General features: G+C 41.4%; 1 protein-coding gene across 2 annotated transcripts; it reads right to left on the bottom strand.

Annotated features, from left to right (window-relative positions):
* Positions 1–292: 292 nt before the first annotated feature.
* On the bottom strand, positions 293–26,837 carry OLAH (oleoyl-ACP hydrolase). 2 transcript variants are annotated; one of them, XM_055429169.2, is made up of 8 exons: positions 26,680–26,837; positions 25,573–25,742; positions 21,732–21,862; positions 11,740–11,878; positions 8,876–8,975; positions 7,809–7,969; positions 2,098–2,180; positions 293–1,413 (listed from the first exon to the last, which is right to left on the bottom strand). In XM_055429169.2, the coding sequence occupies exons 2-8, from the start codon at positions 25,602–25,604 to the stop codon at positions 1,274–1,276; spliced, it is 786 nt and encodes a 261-aa protein (XP_055285144.2). In that variant the 5' UTR covers positions 25,605–25,742; positions 26,680–26,837; the 3' UTR covers positions 293–1,273. The 2 variants fall into 2 exon arrangements, with proteins under 2 accessions (XP_055285144.2, XP_055285154.2); XM_055429179.2 differs by lacking the exon at positions 26,680–26,837 and adding an exon at positions 26,208–26,647.
* Between the last annotated feature and the right edge of the window lie 719 nt (positions 26,838–27,556).

Below are 27,556 nucleotides of genomic sequence, written 5' to 3' on the forward strand. Positions count from 1 at the left end.
CAGGGGCCGGGGTTTGATCCCTGGTCAGGGAACTAGATCCCGCATGCTGCAACTAAGACCCACTGCAGCCAAGTAAATAAATAAATATTAGAAAGAATGATACATTCTAAAAAATCCCCCTTGTGTGTATTTCCCTTAATCTTACTCACTAAGATTCTCTACATACTCTTTTTAAACCAACAAAAACACAACCCCATATTATGTGATCCCAAACACATCCATGCTTTAGAAGGTGACATTTTAGTGTGTCAAGCTGTGTCAAGCATTTGAAGCTGTAAGGAAGAGACACTGGTTCCATGAAGCAGGGGCTTTATTGTGAAGAACCGAGGCAGATGACAAATCAAGGTGCCAATTGAACAGCCAGGATTCCAAGAGACAAACACAGTTTGGGACTTGGCAGAGGTGGCAGGACCCACGTAGCCTTGGGGATATGGTGGCTCTCCATCCCGGGCAGTAGGCATCTGTGAATCCTACAAGTGGTGCTCTGCCGTTGCTCTGACTCAAGTCATTCTCCCATTTAATTTTTTACCTTTTCTTTCCTTTCTGTTTCCAACTGGTGTGCTTTCTTTCTATGTCTGGTTCAGATGATCACACATGAAGCTGAGGCAGCCTGTTGGGTCTGGCATTTGTGCCTGACCCTCTGTATGCCAAGGACTAGACCCCGAATAGTCACTCTGAGTCCCAGTTGGTCGTTGCATAAAGAGCAGCAGGAACACAGAGGCAACAGGCAGTCCAGGTTGGATTGCCTAAGAAGGCTCCAGGCATTCTGGGGACTTGCCAGGACAGGCAGCAATGATTATTTGGGGCTGTCTTATTTTAACAGTAGACTACATTTCCTCATTGAATGGGTCAACCCTGTATTTCAAAAGATGAGATCAGGCTTTGGGCCACAGTGTGTTAATGAGACAGTCGTTTCATTTCAAGCACTTCACCTGTCTATGATTTTCACTGTCAGAATAACCGAAAGGAAGAAATGAATCATCAACCACGCAGGAACTTCATTGACAAACCTTTCACAGATGAGACTCAAATGAAATTCTAATACAAAGAAGAAAGACCCTCCCAAAAGTATTCTCGACCCATTCATCTTTCATCCCCCAGATACGTAAATGCTCTGTGGGTAAATACATTTGTAGATAACACATCACCCTGACAGCAGCAAATATGTCATTTTCCAATCTCTGAAACAAACTCCTAAGCTACTCTGAAAAACTGAAGAAGAGTATCAGATGATCAGTTGGACTGTTTTAAGACCATGAAGGGCAGATATCTGTTACGAGGCAAGCACTGATATTTCTAGAGTCTTGGTTATGTAATTCTTGATGAAGCTTGTGTTGGAAGGTTCCAGAAGATAGAAGTGGGGTCCTGGAAGCACAAAACTGTCAAAACTTCCACTGGTTACATCTTTCCAGGCTGAAAAAGCAGAATTGTGTTTAATAACATGACGCCACCACCCACAGATTTACTTCCAGGTGTTACTTTTCTGAGAGCTGACACTAGTGGTAGGGTTACGTCCATGGTCTCATGTTCTATACATCCTGAATTTTTAATTTCTTAGAGACCTATCAGTATACAGTGGTATTACCTGCCTTCTCTCAGTTTACACACAACTGACATCTCTCCATTTACTCTAGATAAAACTGGGACCAGTTTTCTCATGTAACTGCCAGTTGACAGTTTTTTTGTTGTTAACATTGATACTTTTGTTTGGCATTTGTACCCTATACTGATCAGACCATTGTTATTCAAGTGAATTTTTAAAAAAGACACTTACTTGAAATATGGCAATAGTTTAAAGATAAAAAAGAAGCATGGATATTACACATCCCCTTGTAGTGTATGATAAAAAGTGCATGACTGGATTTATGTACTAGGACAGGACATCCAGTGTTCTTGCCTGGAGAATCCCAGGGACGGGGGAGCCTGGTGGGCTTCTGTCTATGGGGTCACACAGAGTTGGACACGACTGAAGTGACTTAGCAGTAGCACAGGACATTTAAAAAAACCGGATCTGTGCTGTAAGGCATGCCAGCACCTCTGGCATGGAAATCATCAGATATTTCAATAAAACACCTCAAGCCATCAAAATCATTTCACCTTCCACATCCACTGGTATATCTTCAGATCCATAAAAGCATGTTACATCACAAGAAAGACGAGTCTTAGAGGATGGGTCACAGCTGCAAATATAAAGGAGCCAGTTGGTAACATTTCATAATAGACACCCCCTAGAATCTTTTCCTATTAATAATCTCATTTAAATCAAACAAGTCCTCACTTCCTTCCCTTTTGCTGTTTACAGCAATACAAACATTTTATTTTTTTTAATTCATGGCACCTTTGTGTGTCAGCACCTGTCTGAGAGTCACTGTGGTCCAGGTTATTTTCCAAGATCTTCTGGCTTCTAGAACAATGCAGTCAGGTGGCACCTGGGCACCCAGTCCAACTTAAAACGGGGCTGGCTATGTAGTATCTTTAACTGTCATTCGCCTGAAATGGCCCCCTCTCTATCCCCCAGCCCTCCATTGTCTGGCAGAGGGTTGCTGTGTGCAGAACAGAAGCAGATTTGTGGACACAGGGCCCCTGAGTTGATTCTGCCGATTCTCAGTTTCATCACTACAGCAGGAAACCATTTGCTGAGCTGGTGCTGGGTGCTGTGTTAGTCCCTAGGGACACTTGGGTAAGCACAGTCCCTTTCCTCCTGCTGCTTAGAGACTGGCTGGGGAGACAGACATTAATGAAGTTACCAGAGGATTGAACAGATGGGTCACCAAGTTCAGGGTGATCTGTGAACACTTGATGAGTGGGGCTGGAGTGACATCAAGCAGGGACTCCCTGGAATGTGGAGTCAGACCTGAGATCTGAATAGACAGGAAAAACTTGCCAACAGGCAGAGAGATGACAGGGGAAGATGGACCGGGTGAGCACAAACAAAATGGCTTTTGTTCCATGAGTGAATGGAGAATTGGGATAAATTGAGGTAGAAGAAGCAAGCGAGAGGACGTCCCTGTGGTCCAGTGGTTAGGACTCCAAGCTTCCAATGCAAGGGGTGCAGGTTCAATCCTGGGTCAGAAAACTAGGATTCCACATGCAATGTGGTGCACCCAAAAAGAAATAATAAGCAAGCAATGGCCATGTGTAGGTTTCCTTAAGGGATTTGGTCATCCTAAGAGAGTCAGGAAGCCACCAGGAGGATTTAGAGCAAGGCACATCATGACCGGACTTGACAGTCATCCTTTTTGGTACAATGTGTGGAGCAGACACTGAAGGGGACAAAGGATTGTCTCTTTCAATAGTCTGAGCAAGAATTCTCACTTCTGCCTGGAATGTAGAAAACCAGGAGCACCACTTGCAGCCTAACAAGGAAAAAAGCCCGACAAACTGCAAAACCATAAATTCTTGAACTCATCAGGAAGCTAAGTTTGCAAGGCAAACCAGAAACTGAAGTCCAAGGGAGATTGGGCCCCTCTAAGGAGAGATGGGTCACATGGACTGGCTCATGTGGGCAGAGCATGGGATGAAAGGGTGTCTGCTGTCCATGTGGGTGAGAAGGAACCAGCTACAAATGTTCAAGTGCTGGGGACCAAGCAGGGGGTGATGTGTCAAATGCAGTTCACACTGACTCACAGGCTTCTGTTCATGGCCCCCCACTAGGGGTTCACGAGAAAGACTAGGAACAAGGCAGGAGGTCAGAAATAACCCTCTCTGCAGGGCAGGTGGACAGCAGGAAATTGGATGTGACTATCAGATGGATCCTAACCCTGCCCCCAGTCAAGTCCTCCCCTCCTACTAAGCAGAAATCTCAGTTGCTGGAGGAGGGGCATCAAACACTCCCCCTCCACGCCCCCACCCAGGGCACATGGGAAGACCCACAGATGTAGGGGATGGGAGCATTAACCCTCTACCCTGGGGGAAGGAATGGGAAGGGTCTTGGGCCACCTGTTCTGTGCTTAGTCACTCAGTTTTGTCCGAATCTTTTCAACCCCTTGGACTGTAGCCTGCCAGGCTCCTCTGTCCATTGGGATTCTCCAAGTAAGAATACTGGAGTGTGTTGCCATGCTCTCCTCCAGGGGATCTTCCCAACCCAGGGATCAAACCCAGTTCTCCCCCAGGCAGGCAGATTCTTTACTGTCTGAGTCACCAGGGAAGCTCAAGAATACTGGAGTGGGTAGCATATCCCTTCTCCAAGGGATCTTTGTGACCCAAGAATCAAACTGGGGTCTCCTGCATTGCAGGTGAATCCTTTACCAGCTGAGCTACCAAGCCCCCAATTCTATACAAAAGCCAAGGCAAAGTCTTCTGCTACTGGGGAGGGACTGGAAACTTCCATCTAATACCCACCAGATCCACCCACAAGGCCTAGACACAGAGGACTTGACTAAGACTGAAGCTGAAAATTGGCTCAGATGTCCAGCAGCTCCCCTTGTTATCCCAGAGGCTAGCATCACACACAGGGGACCAAACAACAGCTGTCAGTGGGGAGAGCCTGGAGAGAGACAGAAAAATTGAGAAAAATTCTCCAGTCCAGTCTCCACAGTAAGCACACAGTAACCTGGGAGAACCATTGCCCTGAAGTGTAACCATAGTAGCAACAAAACCGAAACTCAGCTCATCTCCAGTCTGGATTGACCCAACTCCCCATATTCATGGCCTGCCAGAGGAGATGTGCTCAAATCATAAAATATGTTTATGTCAGTTTCATGCATGATACCTTTCAATAGAATATGTGTTTTATGCATGATACGTAGCTTTCAAAAAAAAAAAATTACCAGACACAAAAAGCAAGAAATAACTCCATTGTCAAGAGGCAAATTAATTAAAAGAATAAGATTTAAGTGGGCTTCCCAGGTGCCTCAGTGGTAAATTACCCACCTGCCAAAGCAGGAGACATAAAAGACTCCAGTTCAATCCCTGAGTGACGAAGATTCCCTGGAGGAGGGCATGGCAACCCACTTCAGTATTCTTGCCTGGAGAACCCCACGGACAGAGAAGCCTGGCAGACTAGAGTCCATAGGGTTGCAAAGAGTCGGACATGACTGAAGTGACTTAGCACACATGCACAAGACTCAAATAAGACCCAGATGTTGGAACTGTCAGACAAGGGCTTGGCAGTCGCTATGATGGAGATACCAAAGGGTTACATAGGAAAGATGGACATTTGTGAACAAATAGGGAAGTTCATTAGAAAGGTGAAGACTGCGAGAAAGAAGTCCAAAAGAAATTCTAGAAATAAGCAGCAGCAGCAATAGGGCATTCCTTTGACAAGCTCATCAGTAGATTTGATACAGCTGAGCAAAGAATCAGTCAACGTGAAGATGGTTAATAGAAATGATCCGAACTGAAACAAAAAGAAAAAAACATTTTTTAAAAAAGGAGAACATCTGAGAGCCCTGGGACAATGACAGCCTGACGTGTGTGTCGTCAGGGTCCCAGAGAGAGAAGAGGACTGTGTGTTCGTCCGAGTAGGACAGGAGGACAGCTTGAGTGAAGTGGAGCTGCAAAGCCTTCCCTCCTGCCTTGGATTTTCCTTTTGACCTCCAGGCTTTGAGCCTTGGGGGTGGGCGATGGGCAAGGAGAGGGTGGAGAGACATTGCAGGCCTGATCTCATGTATATTGGGAAAAGCTGATTGCTGCAGAGAGGTGGAGAAAGGAAAGCAGACCGAGGAAGGGGAAGGAGCGGAAGCAGGAAGAGGAGAATCCAGAACAAGCTTAAGACATTTGAGATTTGGAGAGAGGAAGTGAATCCTCGTAAGTAGCTCCTGAGATTTGATTCGTTGGGGAGAGGGTGAGACTGTTAAAAAACTTTTTTTTTTTTGTATTCTGCGAGTGGAATATCCTTGTGAGTGACTTTTATTTTCAGTCTGGGGGAGGTTTCTTTTGTGAGCTCTTGAGAGTTTAACTGCTTTATAATATTGGTGCTTTATAATATCCATGCTGTGAGGCCAGGCAGCTTGTGAGAGCCTGGACCTGACACTCGGCCTTCCTGGAGCATGTGCAGAGTCACAAACACGGGTGAGTTCCTGTTGTGACCCTCCCCCAACGGCCTAGGTGAGGGCCCCCTTGAGCCTTTCCTTGTGTACCTTTTAGATAAACCTCCCATGAAGTTTATCAAAACCCACTCTTTGGGGCTCCAATTGAGCAATCCGGACTTAGCCCAGGAACCCCAAAGCCCTCCGCCAGCGCCTAAGGGCACGTCCATCAGGTCCAGCCACCTCTCTGCCTGCAGTCAGCCTTGACCTCCCCGTGTGGCCCCGCTAGGTGCACCGTGGACCCGCTCTGCGACCCGTGAGTCATGAACTTCTCTATTTCAATTTCTCTCAGGGTCTGTTGTTGAACCTCGGCTCCCTTTCCAACACTCAGGGTTCTTCTTAACAAATGTTAATTCCCCAAAGTCACCAGAGCCTCTGGTAGTGAATTGTTGGGTTGGATTTTTAAAAATTGAGTGTGGTTTGTTATGTGCCATATCCACGTCTCCTAAACACGACTTCCTTGCATCCTTACCCACCACACTTTGAAGGGTTTATCCTCAGCATCCCTTCCTCTGAGAGACAGGACCCTGGGTCCAAATCTCACAGCCACTAGGCCAGGGGTCTGGATCCTGGTGAACAGCCTCTACAGAAGGCATGTTTGTGCGAGGCTTAATTAAAAAGCAGGTTTTGCCTACGCTATTTCACTAATGTCCACAGTGCTTTGGATTACGTTTCCTTTGGTGGGGGTAGGGGATGTCGGACTTGGACTGGTGTTTCTTGGATTCTGACTCTATGCTAAGCCAGGAACACAGACAGCACAGCCCTGTGGGGACCACATTTGCTCAGATAGTTGGGGTAGAAATGGAGAGAGATGACAGACCAGGGGAGCTAGTACCCCTAGTGGTGGAGTAGAGGTGGGCATTGGCGTGAACGCAGAGATGTGATAAAAATGAACAGGATTGTCTCTGTTCTCAAGGTGCTTCAAGTCGGCTCCACTTATTTTCTTTTCTAACGCTATTTGTATAAACTTCTACTCACAGGCACTGACTGTGGAGGCCCTAGGTTCAGCTCCAGGCTTTGTGGCAGAAAGAAAAGGAACACAGACCCGTGTGTCCGACTCCTCCCCAAAGGAGACAAGAGCCAGACAAAATTGAAGAAAAGCATGATGGTATATAATAGTGACTGAGGGCCAAATGCTGGCCCCACAGGACCTACTGTGGGGAGGTTAGAAAAGGGAGAACCTTGTGGTTTCAGTTTATTAGGGCCAGTATCTGGAACATTAGGACTTCAGTCCTATTAGAAGAATCAAATGTCAATGAGACCTCTCAGGAGACAGGAATAGTCAGGTGTTATGGAGCCAAATGAGTTCTGGAACAAAATTCCCCCAAGAAGCAAACCACTCCCTTGTCCTGGATCACATATTTAATAAGTAGGGATCCCCTTCTGCTGTTCCCCTAAAAAGATGAGCATCCTTTGACATTAGTAATTTATTCAACAAATGTTTTTTATGTGATAAAGCATACTGGATTGGCCAAAAAGTTCATTTGGGGATTTTGTAAGATCTTATGGAAAAACTCGAACAAACTTTTGGCCAACCCAACACACACTGTACCAAATTTTTTAAAAAAGATAAAGATGCTTGTTCATCCTTGATTGATGTAATTTCTATGCCCAGGCTCCATTTTAAGGCAGCAAAAATATCACAGGTAGGCCTCAAAAGAAAACAAGTCAAACTCTGCCTTCCTGGATAAGCATCCTCAGAGAACGGCCAACCTGCGTCTTCCATAGATAATTATTTAAAAAAAAAAAAAAGAGAGAAAACGTGCCTTAATGACTTACATGACATCACTCAAAAGGTGAAGATCTGCTGACACTCTGGTAACAAATTCTTGACTCAGTTCCTCATCATCAACAAAATTCTCAGGAAGGCCTCCCATTTTCTTTAGTTCAAAGGCAATTTCTTCTTCACACAAATCATCTTTGAGGGGAAGAGCTTGGGCCTTTGACATGAAACAGTAAAGACATTAGCCTGACATTTCATTTAAAGCACCTGTTCAGACACTGAATGTTCTCTACTCTCCCTTTTCGTGATTTTGAGAATTCTCTGGTCAGGGCTTTCCTGGTGGTCCAGGGGTTAAGAATCTGCCCTGTGGGGAGAACGAGCTGGTGGAGACATAGGTGGATGTGGAGTACATCTCTCTCCACGGATACATCAGGAATACACCTTCAGACACAGAAGTGCTTACAGAACATCACCTGATGGCAGACAGGAGTACCTGATCACCGGAAAAGAATCTGCCTTGGTAGGGCAGGGCAACCTGGTTCAATCCCTGGTCCAGGAAGATCCCACGTGCTGTGGAGCAACTAAGCCCATGCGACACACCTACTGAGCCCACGTGCAGCAACTGCTGAAGCCTGTGTGCCCTGGAGCCTCTTTCCACAACAAAAGAAGCCACCACAATGAGAAGCCTGTACCACAACTAGAGAACAGCCCTGGCTCTCTGCAACTTAGAGGAAGCTGTGCACAGCAATGAGGACCCAGCACAGCCAAAAACAAATGAACATTTTTTATTAAAATAAAAAAGAATGATCCAGTTAGTTTGCTGAAAGTTAAGTTCTCTGCTGACTCAGAATGGAGGAAAATACACTTAGAATCAGTAGTTGTCATCGGAGATGCCTGGGCCAGGGCAGGCACTGACCAGGAAACAGTTAAAGTGCATTTCAGAGCAAAGATGAGAAGGTGAGAGTGAAAGAGATTTGTGAGTGTTTCATTAACCAATAGTATCTTTTATTCATCACCATTTCTACTGGATCAAAATTCATCAGAAAGGAAAACTATGACTTGATTTCCCCACTGCACTTCCCTCCTTTCCACCACCCTCCCTAAGGAAAATGAACTTACTTACATGAGGAGGGCTTATACTTGACACAAATAAATGTACTGGTTCTAGATTATATTTTTCTTTGAGATGTAGCGCGGTATAAAAGGCAGTATGAGATCCCATACTATGTTTGGGGAAGAAAAACATGATAATAACTATTCAACAAAACTCATGGTAATACATCAGAAGTCCACAAGAACAAGCATGATAAGCACAGCAATGATCAAGAAACAGATCAAAGGAGAGCTTACATTAGTTGAATTATGGCTAACTTATTTGTAAATGGTACATTTTCAATGATTTGCAGCAACATCAGCAGTGTTTCAAGACATCCTAGATAATTCAAACCAAGATTGAGTACTGATTTCCCCCATGTCTTGAAATTAATTTAAATTTCCTTTCCTCCCTGAAAGATGGATGTCACTATGTATTTAATATTTATCAGCAGTTTTCAAGGTATAGTCTGGGGACTTCCAGGAGTTCCTGTCACCTTTTCAGGTGGTCTGTGAGGTTAAAGTCATTTTTAGAATATTGCTAAAATGTTGTTTCCCTTTTAAACTCTCATATTTTCTTTTATGAGAGCATAGTTGAGTTTTCCATACACCATGTGTGTCATGGGTTATCAGCACAGTTGAAATGCAAAAGAGAGAATCTTAGCTACCTTCTGATAAGCCAGACATTAAATGTGTGCCAAAGTGTAAAATAGTGCCACTCTTCTCACAGTGCTTTTTTGGGAAAATATAGTCTTGTATAAAATATGTATTCTTTATATCAGCATATAAGGGGATTATTAATGTTAAGTATCTTGAAAGTTTCATAGTTTTATTTTCTAATATGGTAAATATTGATAGATAAACCACACGTAAAATCTCGCTGATCCCCTCAATGCATCTAGAAGTATTGGGTTGGCCAAAAGGTTTGTTCGGGTTTTTCCATACCATGTTACAGAAACACCCAAACAAACCTTTTGGTCAACCCAGCATTAAAGCAATTCCAGGAATAAAAAGTTTGTGAACTGCTGTAGACATTATGTAGTTATATTCTGTAGACAGTATTGATCAACAGTATTTTTTGCAAATATCTTCCGGCAATGAACAAAGGAAACTCAGTTCCGTGGTCATTGCTGCAGGAGTATAAACTGAAGGTGATTTGGAAATTTCTATCAAGTGCTCTATCAATGTGTATATCATTAACCTAAATTCTGGACGTGTGGTCCTTAAGAAATTTATAAGAAATGTATACTAAATTTTCTACAAAAATGTCATCAGTTCAGTTCAGTCTCTCAGTCGTGTCCAACTCTTTGCGACCCCATGAATCATAGCACGCCAGGCCTCCCTGTCCATCACCAACTCCCGGAGTTCACTCAAACTCATGTCCATCGAGTCGGTGATACCATCCAGCCATCTCATTCTCTGTCGTCGCCTTCTCCTCCTGCCCCCAATCCTTCCCAGCATCAGAGTCTTTTCCAGTGAGTCAACTCATCGCATGAGGTAGCCAAAGTATTGGAGTTTCAGCTTTAGCATTAGTCCTTCCAATGAACACCCAGGATTGATCTCCTTTTGAATGGACTGGTTGGATCTCCTTGCAGTCCAAGGGACTCTCAAGAGTCTTCTCCAGCACCACAGTTCAAAAGCATCAATTCTTCGGCGCTCAGCTTTCTTCCCAGTCCAACTCTCACATCCATACATGACCATGGGAAAAACCATAGCCTTGACTAGATGGACCTTTGTTGGCAAAGTAATGTCTCTGCTTTTTAATATACTATCTAGGTTGGTTATAACTTTCCTTCCAAGGAGTAAGCGTCTTTTAATTTCATGGATGCAATCAGCATCCGCAGTGATTTTGGAGCCCAAAAAAATAAAGTCTGACACTGTTTCCATCAAAGTGCTTTTTATAACAGACAAAAAGATAGAAATAATTCTTCTCTTAAAAGGAATTGACAAAGTCATCTTGCAGCGATTACAGATCTCCATAGCAATAGTTTAAGTGGGGGGAAAAATCAGGAAGAAATATAAAATAGGATCCCAACATGCAAAAAACTGTGGAGCCACATCAAAATTCTGAAGGATTATCTGAGATAACGGATACTTCAATTTTTCATTTTTTTTGCTCAATTGTATTTGTAAATATATATAATACAGGAGCCAAAATGTACTGAGTCCTTACCATAATACCAAGTAATTTATGGTTATTATTCATTTAATCTTCAAAAATGGAGCCATTATCATTCCGGCTTTACAGAGGAAGAAAATTAATTCAGAAACCCAAGGAAGTTGCCGAAGGTTGAACTGAGTAAGAGGCAGAGAGAACTCTGATATTTATGACTTAACCTTAAAATTCTACAGCTTAGCTTAAGAAATACATACTATTTATATCCTCTTTAATTTTAAAAATAAATGGGATATACGTTGCTGCTAGAGTCTTGATTTTACAAATCTTAATGCTTTCTGCCTAAAAGGAAAAAAGGTAAGATGATTGTACAGACTGGCCAATTGTAAGAGCCATGGCTGGTCAGAGTTACCCAACATGCTGGGGCTATTTTCAAAAGAGAAGACAACCAAGAGAAGCCTAGGATTTACACACTCCTGAAGGAGAGGTTTTGTTCATTCAGCACTAGGTCTTTTCATCTTTTCAGTCCCTACTAGGACTTCTTTCAGTCTGACTTTCTCATCTGAGAAGAGCTCTAACCATACTCAATCAATCATTCTTTCAAGCAGTGATGAAACATCAAAACCAAACTAAAACAAAGGCACATATCCCATAAGACACAAAGGACAACATTAACCATGGATCTGTGGTAGATAAAAGCCCCCCAAATGTTTTTCAAAACAGAGGTTTAAAAAAAACAGCAACAACAATAAGAAAAATTAAAAACAGAGGTTAAATACCTGTGGCCAAAAAATGCAAAATTTTCACCCTGGATGATCGGCAGCAGGGCACAGGCAATTTCATCAACCACCTGTTGCATGTCACTTGCAAGAGGTTCTTCCAACCGACTTTCTCTCCCAGCAAGCTGTATGGCATGCACTGGAAGTAAAGGAAGACGGTTAATGTGCAGATGGCGGGAGGGTTGCCGTGATACTGTGAAAGGGCTTAATATGATGGGAAGAGTTTCAAAGATGTGAATAATAGTAGTCAAGTATAAGGAGAGAAAAATTTTAGAATTTGCTGATTCATGAACACAAGCTACAGCAGACTATATATCTGAAAAATACTCTCCAATATTTAGAATTTTTAAAAAACATTTAGAAACCCTGGATGAATCACATGTGTGCAGAGTTTGGCTCACAATAAGGTAAATGGTATAACTAGAAGAGAAAAAAAATAGGGAATTAAAAATTCCAGTCATGAGCCTATGCTAACAGAATGACTGTCTACGGCTTCTTCTTGTTCAGTCGCTTAGTCGTGTCTGACTCTTTGCGACCCTATGGACTGCTGCACAGCAGGCTTCCCTGTTCATCACCAACTCCCAGAGCCTGCTCAAACTCATGTCCATCAAGTCAGTGATGCCATCCAACCACCTCATCCTCTGTCGTCCCCTTCTCCCTCCTGCCTTCAATCTTTCCAAGAATCAGGGTCTCTTCCAATGAGTCAGCTCTTTGCATCAGGTGGCCAAAGTATTGGAGTTTCAGCTTCAACATCAGTCCTTCCGATGAATATTCAGGACTGATTTCCTTTAGGATTGACTGGTTGGATCTCCTTGCAGTCCAAGGGACTCTCAAGAGTCTTCTCCAACACCATAGTTCAAAAGCATCAATTCTTCAGTGCTCAGCTTTCTTTATGGTCCAACTCTCACATCCACACATGACTACTGAAAAAACCATACCTTTGAAGAGACTGACCTTTGTCAGCAAAGTAATGTCTTTGCTTTTTAACGTGCTATCTAGGTTGGTCATAGCTTTTCTTCCAAGAAGCAAGCGTCTTTTAATTTCATGGCTGCAGTCACCATCTGCAGTGATTTTGGAGCCCAGGAAAATAAAGTCTGACACTGTTTCCATTGTTTTCCCATCTATTTGCCGTGACATGATGGGACCAGATGCCATGATCTGTTTTTTGAATGTTGAGTTTTAAGTCAGTTCTTTCACTCTCCTCTTTCACTTCCATCAAGAGGTTCTTGATGAGGTTCCTCTTCACTTTCTGACATAAGGGTGGTGTCATTCGCATATCTGCTGCTGCTGCTGCTAAGTCACTTCAGTCGTGTCCGACTCTGTGTGACCCCATAGACGGAAGCCCACCAGGCTCCCCCGTCCCTGGGATTCTCCAGGCAAGAACACTGGAGTGGGTTGCCATTTCCTTCTCCAATGTGTGAAAGTGAAAAGTGAAAGTAAAGTCGCTCAGTCATGTCCGACCCTTAGCAACCCCACAGACTGCAGCCTACCAGGCTCCTCCATACATGGGATTTTCTAGGCAAGAGTACTGGAGTGGCTTGCCATTGCCTTCTCCGCTGCATATCTGAGGTTACTGATATTTCTTCCAGCAATCTTGATTCCAGATTGTGATTCGTCCAGCCCAGCATTTCACATGATGTACTCTGCATGTAAGTTAAATAAGCAGGGTGGCAATATACAGGCTTGATGTACTCCTTTCCCAATTTGGAACCAGTCCATTGTTCCATGTCTGGTTCTAACTGTTGTGTCTTGACCTGCATACAGGTTTCTCAGGAGGCAGGTAAGGTGGTCTGGTGTTCCCATCTCTTTCAGAATTTTCCAGTTTGTTGTGATTCACATAGTCAAAGGCTTTAGTGTAGTCAACGAAGCAGAAGTAGATGTTTTCCTGGAATTCTCTTGCTTTTTCTTTGATCCAACGGATGTTGGCAATTTCAGTTCAGTTCAGTCGCTCAGTTGTGTCCGACTCTCTGCGACCCCATGAATCACAGCATGCCAGGCCTCCCTGTCCATCACCAACTCCCAGAGTTCACTCAAACTCATGTCCATCGAGTCAGTGATGCCATCCAGCCATCTCATTCTCTGTTGTCCCCGTCTCCTCCTACCCCCAATCCCTCCCAGCATCAGAGTCTTTTCCAGTGAGTCAACTCATCGCATGAGGTAGCCAAAGTATTGGAGTTTCAGCTTTAGCATCAGTCCTTCCAATGAACACCCAGGATTGATCTCCTTTAGAATGGACTGGTTGGACCTCCTTGCAGTCCAAGGGACTCTCAAGAGTCTTCTCCAGCACCACAGTTCAAAAGCATCAATTCTTCGGCGATCAGCTTGTTCTTCACAGTCCAACTCTCACATCCATACATGACCATGGGAAATACCATAGCCTTGACTAGACGGACCTTCGTTTGGTCTCTGCCTTTTCTAAATCCAGCTTGAACATCTGGAAGTTCCCGGTTCATGAGCTGTTGAAGCCTAGTTTGGAGAATTTCGAGCATTACTTTGCTAGCATGTGAAATGAATGCAGTTTTGCATAGTTTGAACATTCTTTGGCATTATCTTTCTTTGGGATTGGAATGAAAACTGACCTTTTCCAGTCCTGAAGCCACTGCTGAGTTTTCCAAATTTGCTGGCATACTGAGTGCAGCACTTTAACATCATCATCTTTTAGGATCTGAAACAGCTCAGTGGGAATTCCATCACTTACGCTAGCTTTGTTCATAGTGATGCTTCCTAAGGCCCCCTTGACTTTGCACTCCAGGATGTCCAGGACTCTGGGTGAGTGATCACACCATCGTGGCTTGTATCAGGAATACAAGACACCAAGTTTCAAGGGTGGCTGAGAAGGACAAGGCATTGAAGTGCCTTAAATTTATGAGAAAGGCAAATAGACCAATGACACAGAATAGAGAGCTTAGAGATAGATGACATACATGTGGGAACTCACTTTATAACTGTGTTGACATTTAAAATCAGTGGGAAGGAAAGTGTAAGTCTCTGATAACCAAGTGAGCTGATTATTCATGTGAAATCAATAAATACCTAGCTCTTACACGATATAGAAAAGTCAATTCTAGCTTGAATATGACAAAATACTTAAAAATTGATAGAAGAAAATATTGGCAAATAACTTTGTGACTGACAGGGTATACTTTTTAAAGTAAGCCGTAAGAAGCGCAAACTTTAAGAGAGATAAACTTGACTACATTAGAATTTAAGACTTCCATGAATCAAAAGACAACATGTAAAGAAAGAGGTGGCATAGACTGGGAAAGACATTTTAACCACAATACCTAAAAAATTAGGGTCATAAATATGTAAAGAATTTCTATACATCAATAAAAAGAAAAGAATCAAATGGAAAAGTAAGCATAAGAATCTGATGAGAGACTCACAGGAAAGGAAGCATGAATAGAAATATGAGTTTGAGCAAACTCCAGGAGATTGTGAAGGACAGGAAAGTGTGGCATGCTGCAGCAGTCTATGGGGTCGCAAGGAGTTGGATACAACTAAGCAACTGAACAACAACTATATGTATATATATATATGAAAAATGCCCAGTCTCACCTATAACAAGGATTGCTCTGTTTAAAATCAGAGTAATTTATCTTGTAATTGTAAGTTGTACCTTTTGACCGCCTGCACCCATTTCCTCCAATTACTTTTGTTCTCTGAGTTTGTTCTTTTAGATTCCACATATAGTATTCGTCTTTCTTTGTCTGACTTATCTCACTTAGTATAATGCCCTTAAGAGCCATCCATGATGTTGCAAATGGCAGGATTTCCTTTTTTTTTTGGATAGGATTAACTATCATTTCATTATCTGTCCGTCTAGATATCACAGTTTCTATATCATTCATCTCTCAATGGATGCTTAGGTTGCTTCCATGTCTCGGCTATTGTGAGTAATGCTCTAATGAACATGGGATGTGTCGCTATCTCTTTGAGATAACCAGTTTTGTTTCTTTCGGTATATACCCAGAAGTGGAATTGCTGGAGCATATGGTAGTTCTAATTTTAATTTTTTTGAGGAACTTCCGTACTGTTTGCCACTGTAACTTCACTAATTCATATTCCTACCGACAGTGCACAAGGGTTCCCTTTTCCCCGTGCCCTCATCAACACTTGTTACCTTTTGTCATTTTGGGAACCGTCATTTTAACAGGTGTGAGGTGATACCTTGTGGTTTTGACTTGCATTTCCCTGATGATGAGTGATGTTGAGCATCTTTTCGTGCACCCGTTGGCCATTTGTAAGTTGTCTTTCAGAAAATATCTATTCAGTTCCTCTGTTTATTCAATTTTAGAATCATTGTTTTTTGGTATTGAGTTGTGTGAGTTCCGTATATGTTTTAGCTACTAACTCCTTTTTTAGAGGTTTTATTTGCAAATATTTTCTCCCATTTGGTAGGTTGCTTTTTCATTTTGCTGATTCTTTTGTGGTGCAGAAGCTTTTTAGTTTGGAGTCGTCTCATTTATTTATCTTACTTTTGTGTTTGGGCTGTAGGTGTCATCTCTGAAAAATCATAACCAAGATTAATGTCAAGGAGCTTTTTCTTTGTTTGCTTCTAGGAGTTTTATGATTTCAGGTCTTATGTTTGAGTCTTTAATTCTTTTTGAGTTAATGATTTGAGTGAGTGGTGAGAGTGGTCTAGTTTCATTTCTTCTGTGAATATCCAGCTTTCCCTGCACCATTTATTGAAGAGACTGTCTTTTCTGTGGGTTTCCCTGGTGGCTCAGCTGGTAAAGAATCCACCTGCAATGCAGGAGACCTGGGTTTGATCCCTGCGTTGGGAAGATCCCCTGAGGGCATGGCAGCCCACTCTAGTATTCTAGCCAGGAGAATTCCATGGACTGTATAGTCCATGGGGTTGCAAAGCATCCAACAAAACTGAATGACTTTTCATATCGTTCTCATCAAACATTTGTTGACTGTGTATTTGGGAGGTTATCTCTGGACTTCCAATTCTATTGCATTTGCCTGTGTGCATTATGCCAATAGGATACTATTTTGATTACTATGAATCCATTCTAGCAATATAATTTACAACATGGTGACTATATTATATATATTAACAATATTATATTAACTATATATATATAACAACAATATATATTAACAATATTATATTGCATATTTGAAAGTTGCTAAGAGAACAGATCCAAAAAATTATCACAGGAAAGATAGCTGAAACTATTTGAGAGGATAGATGTTAACTAAACTTACATGTTGATCATTTCATAATATATACATGTCAAGTTATGTGGTTCAGCTTAAACTTATTCACCATGTGCATGCACGTGTGTGTGTGTGTGTGTGCATGCATGCTCAGTCACTCAGTCATGTATGACTCTTTGCAACACCATGGACTGTCGCCCGCCAGGCTCCACTGTCCATGGAATTTTTTAGGCAAGAGTATTGGAACGAGTTGCTATTTCGTCCTCCAAGGGATCTTCCTGATCTAGGGATTGAACCTGTGTCTCTTGCATTTCCTGACTTAGCAGATGGATTCTTTACCACTGCGCCAGCTTATTTAGTCATTTACATCTCAATAACACTGGAAATAATAGAACAAAATCAGAATAATTTCATGCACAGACTGGTAAAAAAATTAAAAGCCTTGGCAATAACGGTGTTGTCGAGCATATAAAGGGATACAAATTTTCATGTGCTGCTTTGGCAGTATAAATCTTTGCAGTTCTTTTGGAGGAAGGTTTGAAGTAGAGACATTCCTATTGCAATACCCAGAAATTCCACCTTTAGGTATAGACTTTTACCTATACATGCATGAACACATACAGTTGCCCCTTGAACAACAAGAGTTTGAACTGGGAGAGTCCATTTATAAGCAGATTTTTTTCAATAGTCAGTACTACAAGAAATGCAGCTGGTTGATTCCACAGATGCTGAACCCTGAAAACAGAGGACCAACTACTCATTATACGTGGATTTTCAACTGTGCAGAGGTTCAGCATCCCTAACCCCTGCACTGTTTAAAGGTCAACTATATATGAGACTGCTCACAGAAGTTATTACACATAGCAGAAAAAGACCTTAATACCTATAAAGAGAAGACACATATAGAGGCTAGACACATATAGTCACACAGTGGAATAATATATACTAGTTAAAAGTCAGTGAAGTAGAGAGTCCTATATACAAGAGATAAATCTCAAAAAAGCAGAGGAGAAAAAAGCAAGCTTCAGAGGAACATTTACAGTATTTTACATTTATATAAAGTCAGAAAAATATGTGAAATATCTATCTTAAACTGTCAACTGTTGATTGAAAACCTCATATGAAATTACCTTCAATAATTTGTAAAAATATATTTATATATTAGTAACAGGGGTCTCTTCTTCCAGTGCATGGGTTTTGGGGAGACCTCCATGGCAGAGTGTTGGTACCTGGAAATGGAGAGAAAGGGGCTTGGAAAGCATGAGGGAACAGAGTTGTAGTGGCTGAGAAAGGCACCTTGGAAAGGGAGGGACGTCCCTTGGAGGCCTGATGGCAAAAATAAAGAACGAAGTGGCTGAAGATAAGAGCCCTACAGATGCCAGGTTGCATCAAAGAATCAGAAGAATGAACCCCTCAACCCTACAGTGTCATTTATTTATAAACTGCACTTCACTTATAGTGACAGAAGAGGGCACCCTTGAACTAATAAACAGAGTAAGCAACTAATTGCCTTGGGCTATCCCCTGCTGAATGACCTGGGTGGTTTATTGTTTTTTCTTACAGGGTTTTGTTTTTTTTTTTAATTTCTGGGGCAGTTTAAATTCATACATGGTTAAATATTCAAGAGGTATAAAAAGGCTTGCAATGCAAGAATCTCTCCAAATCTTGCTCTTAGCCACCTAGTTATCCAGCTAGGGGCAATCAAAAGTATTAATTAATTATTAACAGAAGCCTTGAAAGGTATCTTATACATATGTAAATATAAGTTCATTTCCTTCCTCATCCCCTCCTTACAAAAATGTAGCATATGAGTCCCACTGTTTTAGAACTTGAGTTTATTCCTCAAAACATCTTAAAGTTCCAGAATGACCTGTTTTTGTGGGTCAGGAAAATCCAACATACTTCATCATGAGTAGAAGTAAGCATAACACACAAAACAAAGAAAGTGAGAGTCAAACTTTTTCAGCTAATGTTTGAACATGCTTCTTAAAAAGCTCACAAAGCAGACAATACAAAACTCTAATATAAACTCAAATGAGAAATTGCAGATATGAAAAAACACTATAACTCAGAAACTGAAAATCCTGAACAGAAATAGTCAGACAGTTGCACAAAGGGCTGATAGAATACTGGAAAGAAATTGATTAAAGGGACAAAAATTATTTTAAAATGACTGAATGTTGTCTGCGAGGTAATAGATGCAGTGTATTTAAATGGATATGGAGGGCAGGAATAAAAGAGCTGGGAATAAGAAAACCAAGAAAGAAGGAAAAGATCCCAAAACAAGGTGATAATCATAAAAGGCAGAGAGTGTTCCAACACAGGAATAAATGTCGACTCTCAAGAAAGGTAAACAAACTAAAATACTGGTAAAGAACTAATATTTGAAATTATAATCCATGTAAATGTCCCTGAAATATAATGACATGAAACTGTGTCGAAGATAATTGAGGAAACTGGGTGAGGGATAGTTGAGAACAACTTTGCAACATTTCCATAAATCTAAAACCATTTTTAAAAATAGTTGTATTTTTAAAAGATTAATAGAGATCTTTTTTTTTAATTTATTTTTTTTTATTTTACAATATTATATTGGTTGGTTTTGCCATACATTGACAATAGAGATCGTAATCAAAAGTAAAAATAAAATCTGAAGCACAAATATTTCAAAATAGTATTGAAAAGGCAGTAGTAATTTATACTTGATGGTTTGTTAGATTATGCTGTTGAACCAACTTTCCAGTTCTGAGAAGTACCTTACACAGCATTATAAATCAACTGTATTCCAATAAAAATTTAAAGAGAATATTATTCAGCCATAAAAAAATGAAACAATGCTATTTGCCACAACATAAATGGACCTAGGACCTAGAGATTGTCATCTCTAGTGAAGCTGACACGTACTTACTTCAGACACTTACTTCACTCAGAGATTGTTGAGTGAAGTAAGTCAGACACAGAAAGACAAATATATGGGATTGCTTATATGTGAAATCTAAAAAACTATAAATGAACTTATTTACAAAACAGATGTGGAGTCACAGATATAAAAAATAAACATGGTTACCAAGGGATAAGAGAAGTATAAATTGGGAGACTGGGATTGACATATACACACTACTAAATATAAAATAAATAACTAATGAGAACCTGTTGTATAGCACAGGGACCTCTACTCAATACTCTGTAATAGTGTATATGGGAAAAGAGTCTATAAAAAAAGAAAAGAGTGAATATAGGTATAACTGAGTCCCTTTGCTGCACACCTGAAACTAACACAGCATTGTAAATCAACTATAATCCAATAAAAAAAATTTTTTAATGTCTTACAGCAGAAAAATCCTTTCATTGAACAGATAGGGAAGCTGAATAACACACACACACACACAGTACCTGTTTGAAGGCATCATTGAACTGCTGGGGCAACCTGGACCTCCCTGAAGACAGGAAAACTCTGGAGAAGTGAAGTGCTATTTCTCCAGCCTCTTTCCTGCTGTAGAGATGTGTCAATTACCTGGTACAGGTTGCAAGTTCTAGACTGCAGGTGGAGGCCTACTTTTTCTTTTTAAATTTCTGTTGGAATATAGTTGCTTTATTTTTAAGAGACCAAGAAGTCAGCAGCACTGTATGTATTCCCATAGGGCTAGAGAGGGAAAAGTTGGAAAAGTGCAAGTCGCTCAGTCATGGCTGACTCTGTAACCCCATGGACTATACGATCCATGGAATTCTCCAGGCAGAATACTAGAGTGGGTAGCCTTTCCCTTCTCCAGGGGATCTTCCCAACCCAGGGATTGAACCCAGGTCTCCTGCATTGCAGGCGGATTCTTTACCAGCTGAGCCAAAAGTTGGAAAACAGTGCTGCAATGTCAGCCAAGAATTAGATGCCATGACCTCAGATATAAGGGACTTCCGTGGTGGGTCAGACTATAAACAATCTACCTGCAAGGTAGGAGATCTGGGTCCGTTCCCTGGGTGGGGAAGATCCCCTGGAGAAGGAAATGGCAACCCACTCCAGTATTCTTGCCTAAAAAATCCCATAAACAGAGGAACCTGGCAGACTACAGTCCATGGGGGTCCCAACGAGTTGGACACAACTGAGCAACTTACAGTTTCAGAGAGGTAAGAGATACTGTGTTTTGTCCCTCAAGGCTTTTGACTTATCTTAAGCTACCCATGTCAGAGAATAAGAAAATATAATCAGAAAATGACTTAAAAGAAGAGTGGTGTTTAATTCACTTTCATGCTGCTGTGAGAAAAAAATTCAAGTTCACAGTCCACCAATAAGAAAGTGCCTAGGACAGGGGCTTTCCAGGTGGCTCAGTGGTAAAGAATCCACTTGCGGATGCATGAGACGCGGGTTTGATCTCTGGGTCAGGAAGATCTTTTGGAGAAGGAAATAACAATCTACTCCAGTGTTCTTGCCCAGCAAATCCCATGGACAGAGGCTGATGGGCTGAAGTCCATGGAATCACAAAAGAGTCAGACATGACTTAGAGACTAAACAACAACAACAATAATAAAAAAAAGAAAGAAAATTTCTAAGACAGACAGGGTAATAGACAAAGAGACAAGGGGCATAAAAATGTTGAACAGAGTCTGAACAGAATCTCAGTGACCTATTTGCTTTAACAAATGGTATAACATGTTTAATTCGGTAACAGAGATAACAGAATTTCTTGCTCTGGAAGTAGAAAAATCACATTATTGAAGGGCAATCTTGAGTATCTGTTAATATTAACTATCCCCCAGTAAGGAAATCTGTATCATTTGTATGTGCATGCTATCTGACCTTGCAAATTACTTACTGATAAAAGTTCACATACCTTCCACGGAATTAGAAATATCTTGCCCCCATTTGGCAAAGTAATTGGAGCCACCTCCTCCCCAAGGAAAGCAAACAAGCCTAAAAAGTGCATTACAATTCTGGTACAAGCAGTTCACAACTTTTTCATTCCTAGGGAGAAAATTCAAATATTTAACATGATGTAAATTCAGTTCACCTGTCCTAACTGTGTTTTAACAGAAATTTTTATTCATTATAAGGAGACTATATTCATATATAAAGGGATTGCCTTTTTTTTTTTCCAACAAGAACGGCCAAAAATTTTTTTCGTGGATTCATTTTTAACAGTATATATAAACTTTGATAGATGTAAGTGAAATAGTCAAGTATCTATATGTAATATTTAGGAAATACGTTTCATATGCACATTTAAAAGGGATAGACACGCTAATTTAAAAATCATCTTTTTCCCAATTCAGGGAATAGTTGTATCTACACAGTTTTATCTCAATGTCTTCATGATTTCAGGTCATCCATAAGTTTTCCAGAGCACGTAGTTTTCATGCCCTTCTGAGTGTTAATTAAATACACCTTTTTGCATCTGCATATAATTGTTGGAAATTTTACCACAATGTCCAAATATCCTTTCACCTAGTATTCCAGATAATTGCTTTTTAAAAAATTCAATATATATATTCAATATAAATATATGTACAAAACATTCAATATATATACTTTGCATCATCCATAATTTAAACACTTTCTGTAAAGTTTTCAAATTGATCATTAAATTATTTACAAAGTTATATAGTCTTGCCAAATGTGAGATAATCAGCCCTACTATCATGATTAAATCTGTCTTACCTCTCTCTTTTTTAAGTTCCCATTTAGTCAGTTGATCTCTGTGCTGTGCTGTGCTTAGTCACTCAGTCGTGTCCGACTCTTTGTTACCCCATGGACTGTAACCCTCCAAGCTCCTCTGTCCATGGGGATTTTCCAGGCAAGAATACTGGAGTGGGTTACCATACCCTCCTCCAGGGGATCTTCCCAACCCAGCATTCAAACCAGGGTCTCCTGCATTGCAGGTGGATTCTTTACCAGCTGAATTAACAGGGACGCACCCCCAGTTGATCTCTACAAGCATCCAAAACTAACAATGATTGAGATTTTGTCAGGTTTACATGTGTTCTTTAAAGAGGATTTTGGTTTTCATGATAAAATAATAGAGCACTACTAATTATGAGAAACTTTACACAAACTTAAGCATAAGTTAAAACCTTTTTTGGGGGGAAGAATAACTTTTGGAGAAAAACTCCTTGGCTTGTATCAGGGCATTTATGTTAATAATTGCTAATTTAAAGAGAAAAAACAAAAGGGCAAATTTTTAAAAAAGATTTTTTAATGTGGGCCATTTTAAAAATCTTGATTGAACTTTTTACAGTATGTTTTTTATGTTTTGGTTTTTTGGCCGCCATGGGGCATGTGGGGTCTTAGCTCCCCGACCAGGGATCAGACTCACACCCCCTGCACTGGAAGGCAAAGTCTTAACTACTAGATGGTAAGGGAAGTCTCCCCAAAGGGGTAATTTTGATGTTTTCTTTTGAAGAGGGACATTTTGTACTTGAGGCTACATTCCTAACTAATCCTATTATCAACAAACTCAGCCCTAAATAAGAGCTTCATAGGTATCAACCATTTACTGGAAAACCTCTAGAGTCATTTTTTAAAGGAATACAAAAGCCTTCCATAGTCCCTTCCACAATTTGATAAAAACTGCATAGCTAATGGGTGAGTTTTCTGAACCTTATTTCAAGAAGCTATTGAAGAGTCTAGAAAAATGACTTGAATTCAACATTACTTTAAAACAAGTCCATATTTTTTAAAGCCAAGGAGCCCTGCTTCAGTCTATTTCAATGACTTGCATTCTCATGAACAAAAATTACAGAATTAGAATAGCCTTGCCATACCTGAAGACTATGCAGAAGTAGGGGAGTTCTATAAGGAAAACAATACAAAGCCATAAACACAAAATTAGGTGATCATTGCTTTGATCATTGCTGATTTTTTTAGTTGCTAAGTCATTTCCAACTCTTTGGAACCCTGTGGACTATAGCCCTCCAGGATCCTCTGTCCATGGGATTTCTCAGGCAAGAATACTGGGTTACCATTTCCTTCTCCTGGAGATCTTCCCCACCCAGGGATCAAATCTGTGTCTCCTGTGTTGGCAGTCAGATTCTTTACCACTGAGCCACCAGCAAAACCGTTTGATTATTAGTTTCAAGATAAAACCACCTTTCTTTGCCTTGCGGGGGGGATTGGAGCTGCCCTTCACTTATTTAGAGCCAGGCCAGTGTCGCAGTGGGTCCTCAGAACCCACACCGATGGGGTGCCTGTCCTCCACAGCAAATCCATGGCCAAGATCTCACAAGAAGGTAGAGCCTGGGAGGGTAGTGTTCATTGCTGTGAAGCCTGGATGGTTAGCAGAACGTTCTCATTCTTGGGCTCTTGCCTGTCCTCTGCATCCATCCAATCTCCTGTGTCTCCTGAGAAAAACAGATGAAGACCAAGAAAAGCTAAACTTCCTGAGCCAATCCTCTGAGTGGAAGCCTTCTACCTGCACTTGCCTTCTCTTTGTCTTCCCCTTCTTCATTTTTGGTTTTGGTTTCATCATAAAATTCTAAGACTTTAGAGTTGAAAGGAATTAGAGCAATCATTTAACCCACTATCAACAGCCTGATAGCTCAGTTGGTAAAGAATCCGCCTGCAATGTAGGAGACCCAGGTTTGATTCCTGGGTGGGGAAGATCTGCTGGAGAAGGGATAGGCTACTCACTCCAGTATTCTCGGGCTTCCCTTGTGGCTCAGCTGGTAAAGAATCCTCCCACAATGTGAGAGACCTGGGTTCAATCTCTGGGTTGGGAAGATCCCCTAGAGATGGGAAAGGCTACCCACTCCAGTATTCTGGCCTAGAGAATTCCATGGACTGTATAGTCCATGGGGTCACAAAGAGTCAGACACGACTGAGTGACTTTCACTTTCAACAGCCTAGTGACTAAGGCTGTGGAAACAAAGAGATCTGAATTCAAATCCATTGATATGACATTAGGAAAATGACCTGAGTGACTGAAAATCTCAATGTCCTCATCTGTAAAATAAGGACAATCATAGCATCTTCCTTACATTTTGATTAAATGTCTCAAAAATACTTAGCATGGTTTTAGGAACCCACAAAACAAAAATGAATGTTTTCTATTAATCCTGGTTTGACAGTTGGAGAAACTGAGGCCAAGAGACATTAGGTTGCTTGCCCAGGGTCATCTGGCCAGTGACAAGTCAGGAATTAGAACATAAGTCCTGTTCATCCTAAGAGCTACTTCCCCACTTTATTCCTTTTCTTGTTTTCTCAGCATCAACACACAGGTGGACCCATAAGTGGCAGGGAGTGGATAGCATACCTGGGAGGCTTCAGAGGAGAGAGCCAGGGACCCAGACCTTTACTTCTGGGTGTAAATGGAATCCTTTCACATTTTTGGCCTAGTCGTGGATTTACAATTTCACATTAAGCTCACCACCAAGTCAGTACCATTTTACATAGTGAGTAGTTGGTGCCATTTACAATACCTTACAGGACTTCCCTAACTGTCTAGTGGTTAAGACTTTGCACTTCCAATGCAGGGTACATGGGTTCGGTCCCTAGTTGGGGAAACTAGAATCCCACATGCCACATGGTGTGGCAAAAACACAAATACCTTGCACTAGGGACAATGGCCATCAAATGAGGTTTCTCTGAGAAGCCCCTTTCTGTGTAAAAGGGCAACCTCCAAAGGCAGAATATTAGAGCACCTGGGATTGAAGAGACCCAGACTGCACACAGTGACATACCTGATTGTCTCAGCTTTGTCTCTCCTCTCCATTTTTGGAGGAAATGGTGCAAAATTGCTGCTCTCAGGAGCTTTCTGGCCAGTGCCAAATTCAATACCTCTTTGGATATAAAACCTCTGATCAGCCTTGAGCACTTTTAAATCTGTTGATTATATTTATTGTTCCAAGCCCTATTTAAAAAAAGAGGAGAAGAAATGGATTAGAAGCAACATGACAGATGTTATGTTGGAGTCACCTGCCTCAGCTCACATTCAATCATCAATCAGTCAGTTCAGTCGCTCAGTCGTGTCCGACTCTTTGCGACCCCATGAATCACAGCACGCCAGGCCTCCCTGTCCATCACCAACTCCTGGAGTTCACTCAAACTCATGTCCATCGAGTCGGTGATGCCATCCAGCCATCTCATTCTCTGTCATCCCCTTCTCCTCCTGCCCCCAATTCCTCCCAGCATCAGAGTCTTTTCCATTGAGTCAACTCTTCGCATGAGGTGACCAAAGTATTGGAGTTTCATCAGTAAGTGCTTCCATTAGCTGAACTCCCAGCTAATATAGAGAAAGACAAAGATGCAACATTTCTAAAACTCTAGCTAGTAAACACCCTGCAGCCAACTCAAGCCAAGAGCACTCAATACTTACTAGAAAATTGGAGTCTGAGGAGAGGTTTGCTTTTAAAATATTGGTGTCTTCATTTTCTAGATATTTATAAAGTTTTAAAACTTAAGGAAGAATTAGGAAGTCTTAGAAAAACTTCATTGCTAATACCAAACTTTTGGGACTTCCCTGCTGGCTCAGTGGATAAGAAACCACTGCCAATGCAGGGGACATGGGTTCAACCCCTGGTCTGGGAAGATTCTATCTGCTGTGGAGCATCTAAGCCTATGCCCCACAACTACTGAGCTTGTGTGCCTAGATCCTGTGCTCCCCAACAAGAGAAGCCACTGCAATAAGAAGCCCATGCACTGCAATAAAGAGTAGCCCCCACTCGCTGCAACTAAAAAAATCATGCACACAGCAATGAAGACCAGCACAACCAAAAATAAGTAATAAAATACCAAACTTCCAACTCTGCAAGCTGCAAATATTCAGAAAAGAAAGGAAGAATAATTACCCCCCAAGTGGACTTTATCCTACTTCCTAGAAGCTCCTTGAATCATTTCAAGGCCCTGGATTCCCCGGAGACCAGGCTGATCTCTCAGTGTGCTGACTTCTTATATTGCAGTGCAGGGCACTTGGAGGAACCGAAAGACCTGTTCAACTAGAGGAAGAAAGTTCCCGGAGGCAAGGAATCACCTTGTCACTCAGGCTGTTTTCTTATAAGAATGGCCTGGTGAAATCACAAATGCTCAAAAGAACCACCTGTATGATTCAATAGGGTTTCACTGACTCCTTAAGAAAAGACATAAAATGCCAGAAGAGATGGCCTTGCCTACCAAGAAAAATTGGCAATCAGAGGTTGGATGCATATTTTTAGTGTTTATGACTGAAGGCTCTTACTGAGGGCTACAGAACTTCTGAAAAATGAGGCGAAATTCCACCAGCTGTTTCTAATAGAAATAAGTAAAACCTATTCTTCTTTCTGATATCATCTTATTTTTGACTTGGCACATCTTGTGATCAGTTATAGGCAGGAAGAGTGTTTAGTTTTACTTAATAGGTCTTCCCTGGTGGTCCGGTGGTTGAGAATCTGCCTACCAATACAGGGGACATGGGTTCAATCTCTGGTCCAGGAAGATCCACATGCCGCAGAGCAGCTAAGCTTGTGTGCCCCAAGTGCTGAAGCCTGCACACGCTAGAAGCCTGCTCCACAACAAGAGAAACCACCACAATGGGAAGCCCACGCACAGCAACAAAGACCCATTGTAATCAAAAATAAATAAAAATTAAAAACTTACTCAATAGACATTTTTTTCACATGTCAATTGAGTAAATGTCAATTTACTCAGTTGATATTTTACTTCAAGAGATATCACTGACATCCTGGGTCA

Source organism: Moschus berezovskii, chromosome 15, assembly GCF_049115385.1.
Source record: "Moschus berezovskii isolate FMDL1 chromosome 15, NW_MosBer_1.0, whole genome shotgun sequence".
Classification (NCBI taxonomy): Eukaryota; Metazoa; Chordata; class Mammalia; order Artiodactyla; family Moschidae; genus Moschus; species Moschus berezovskii.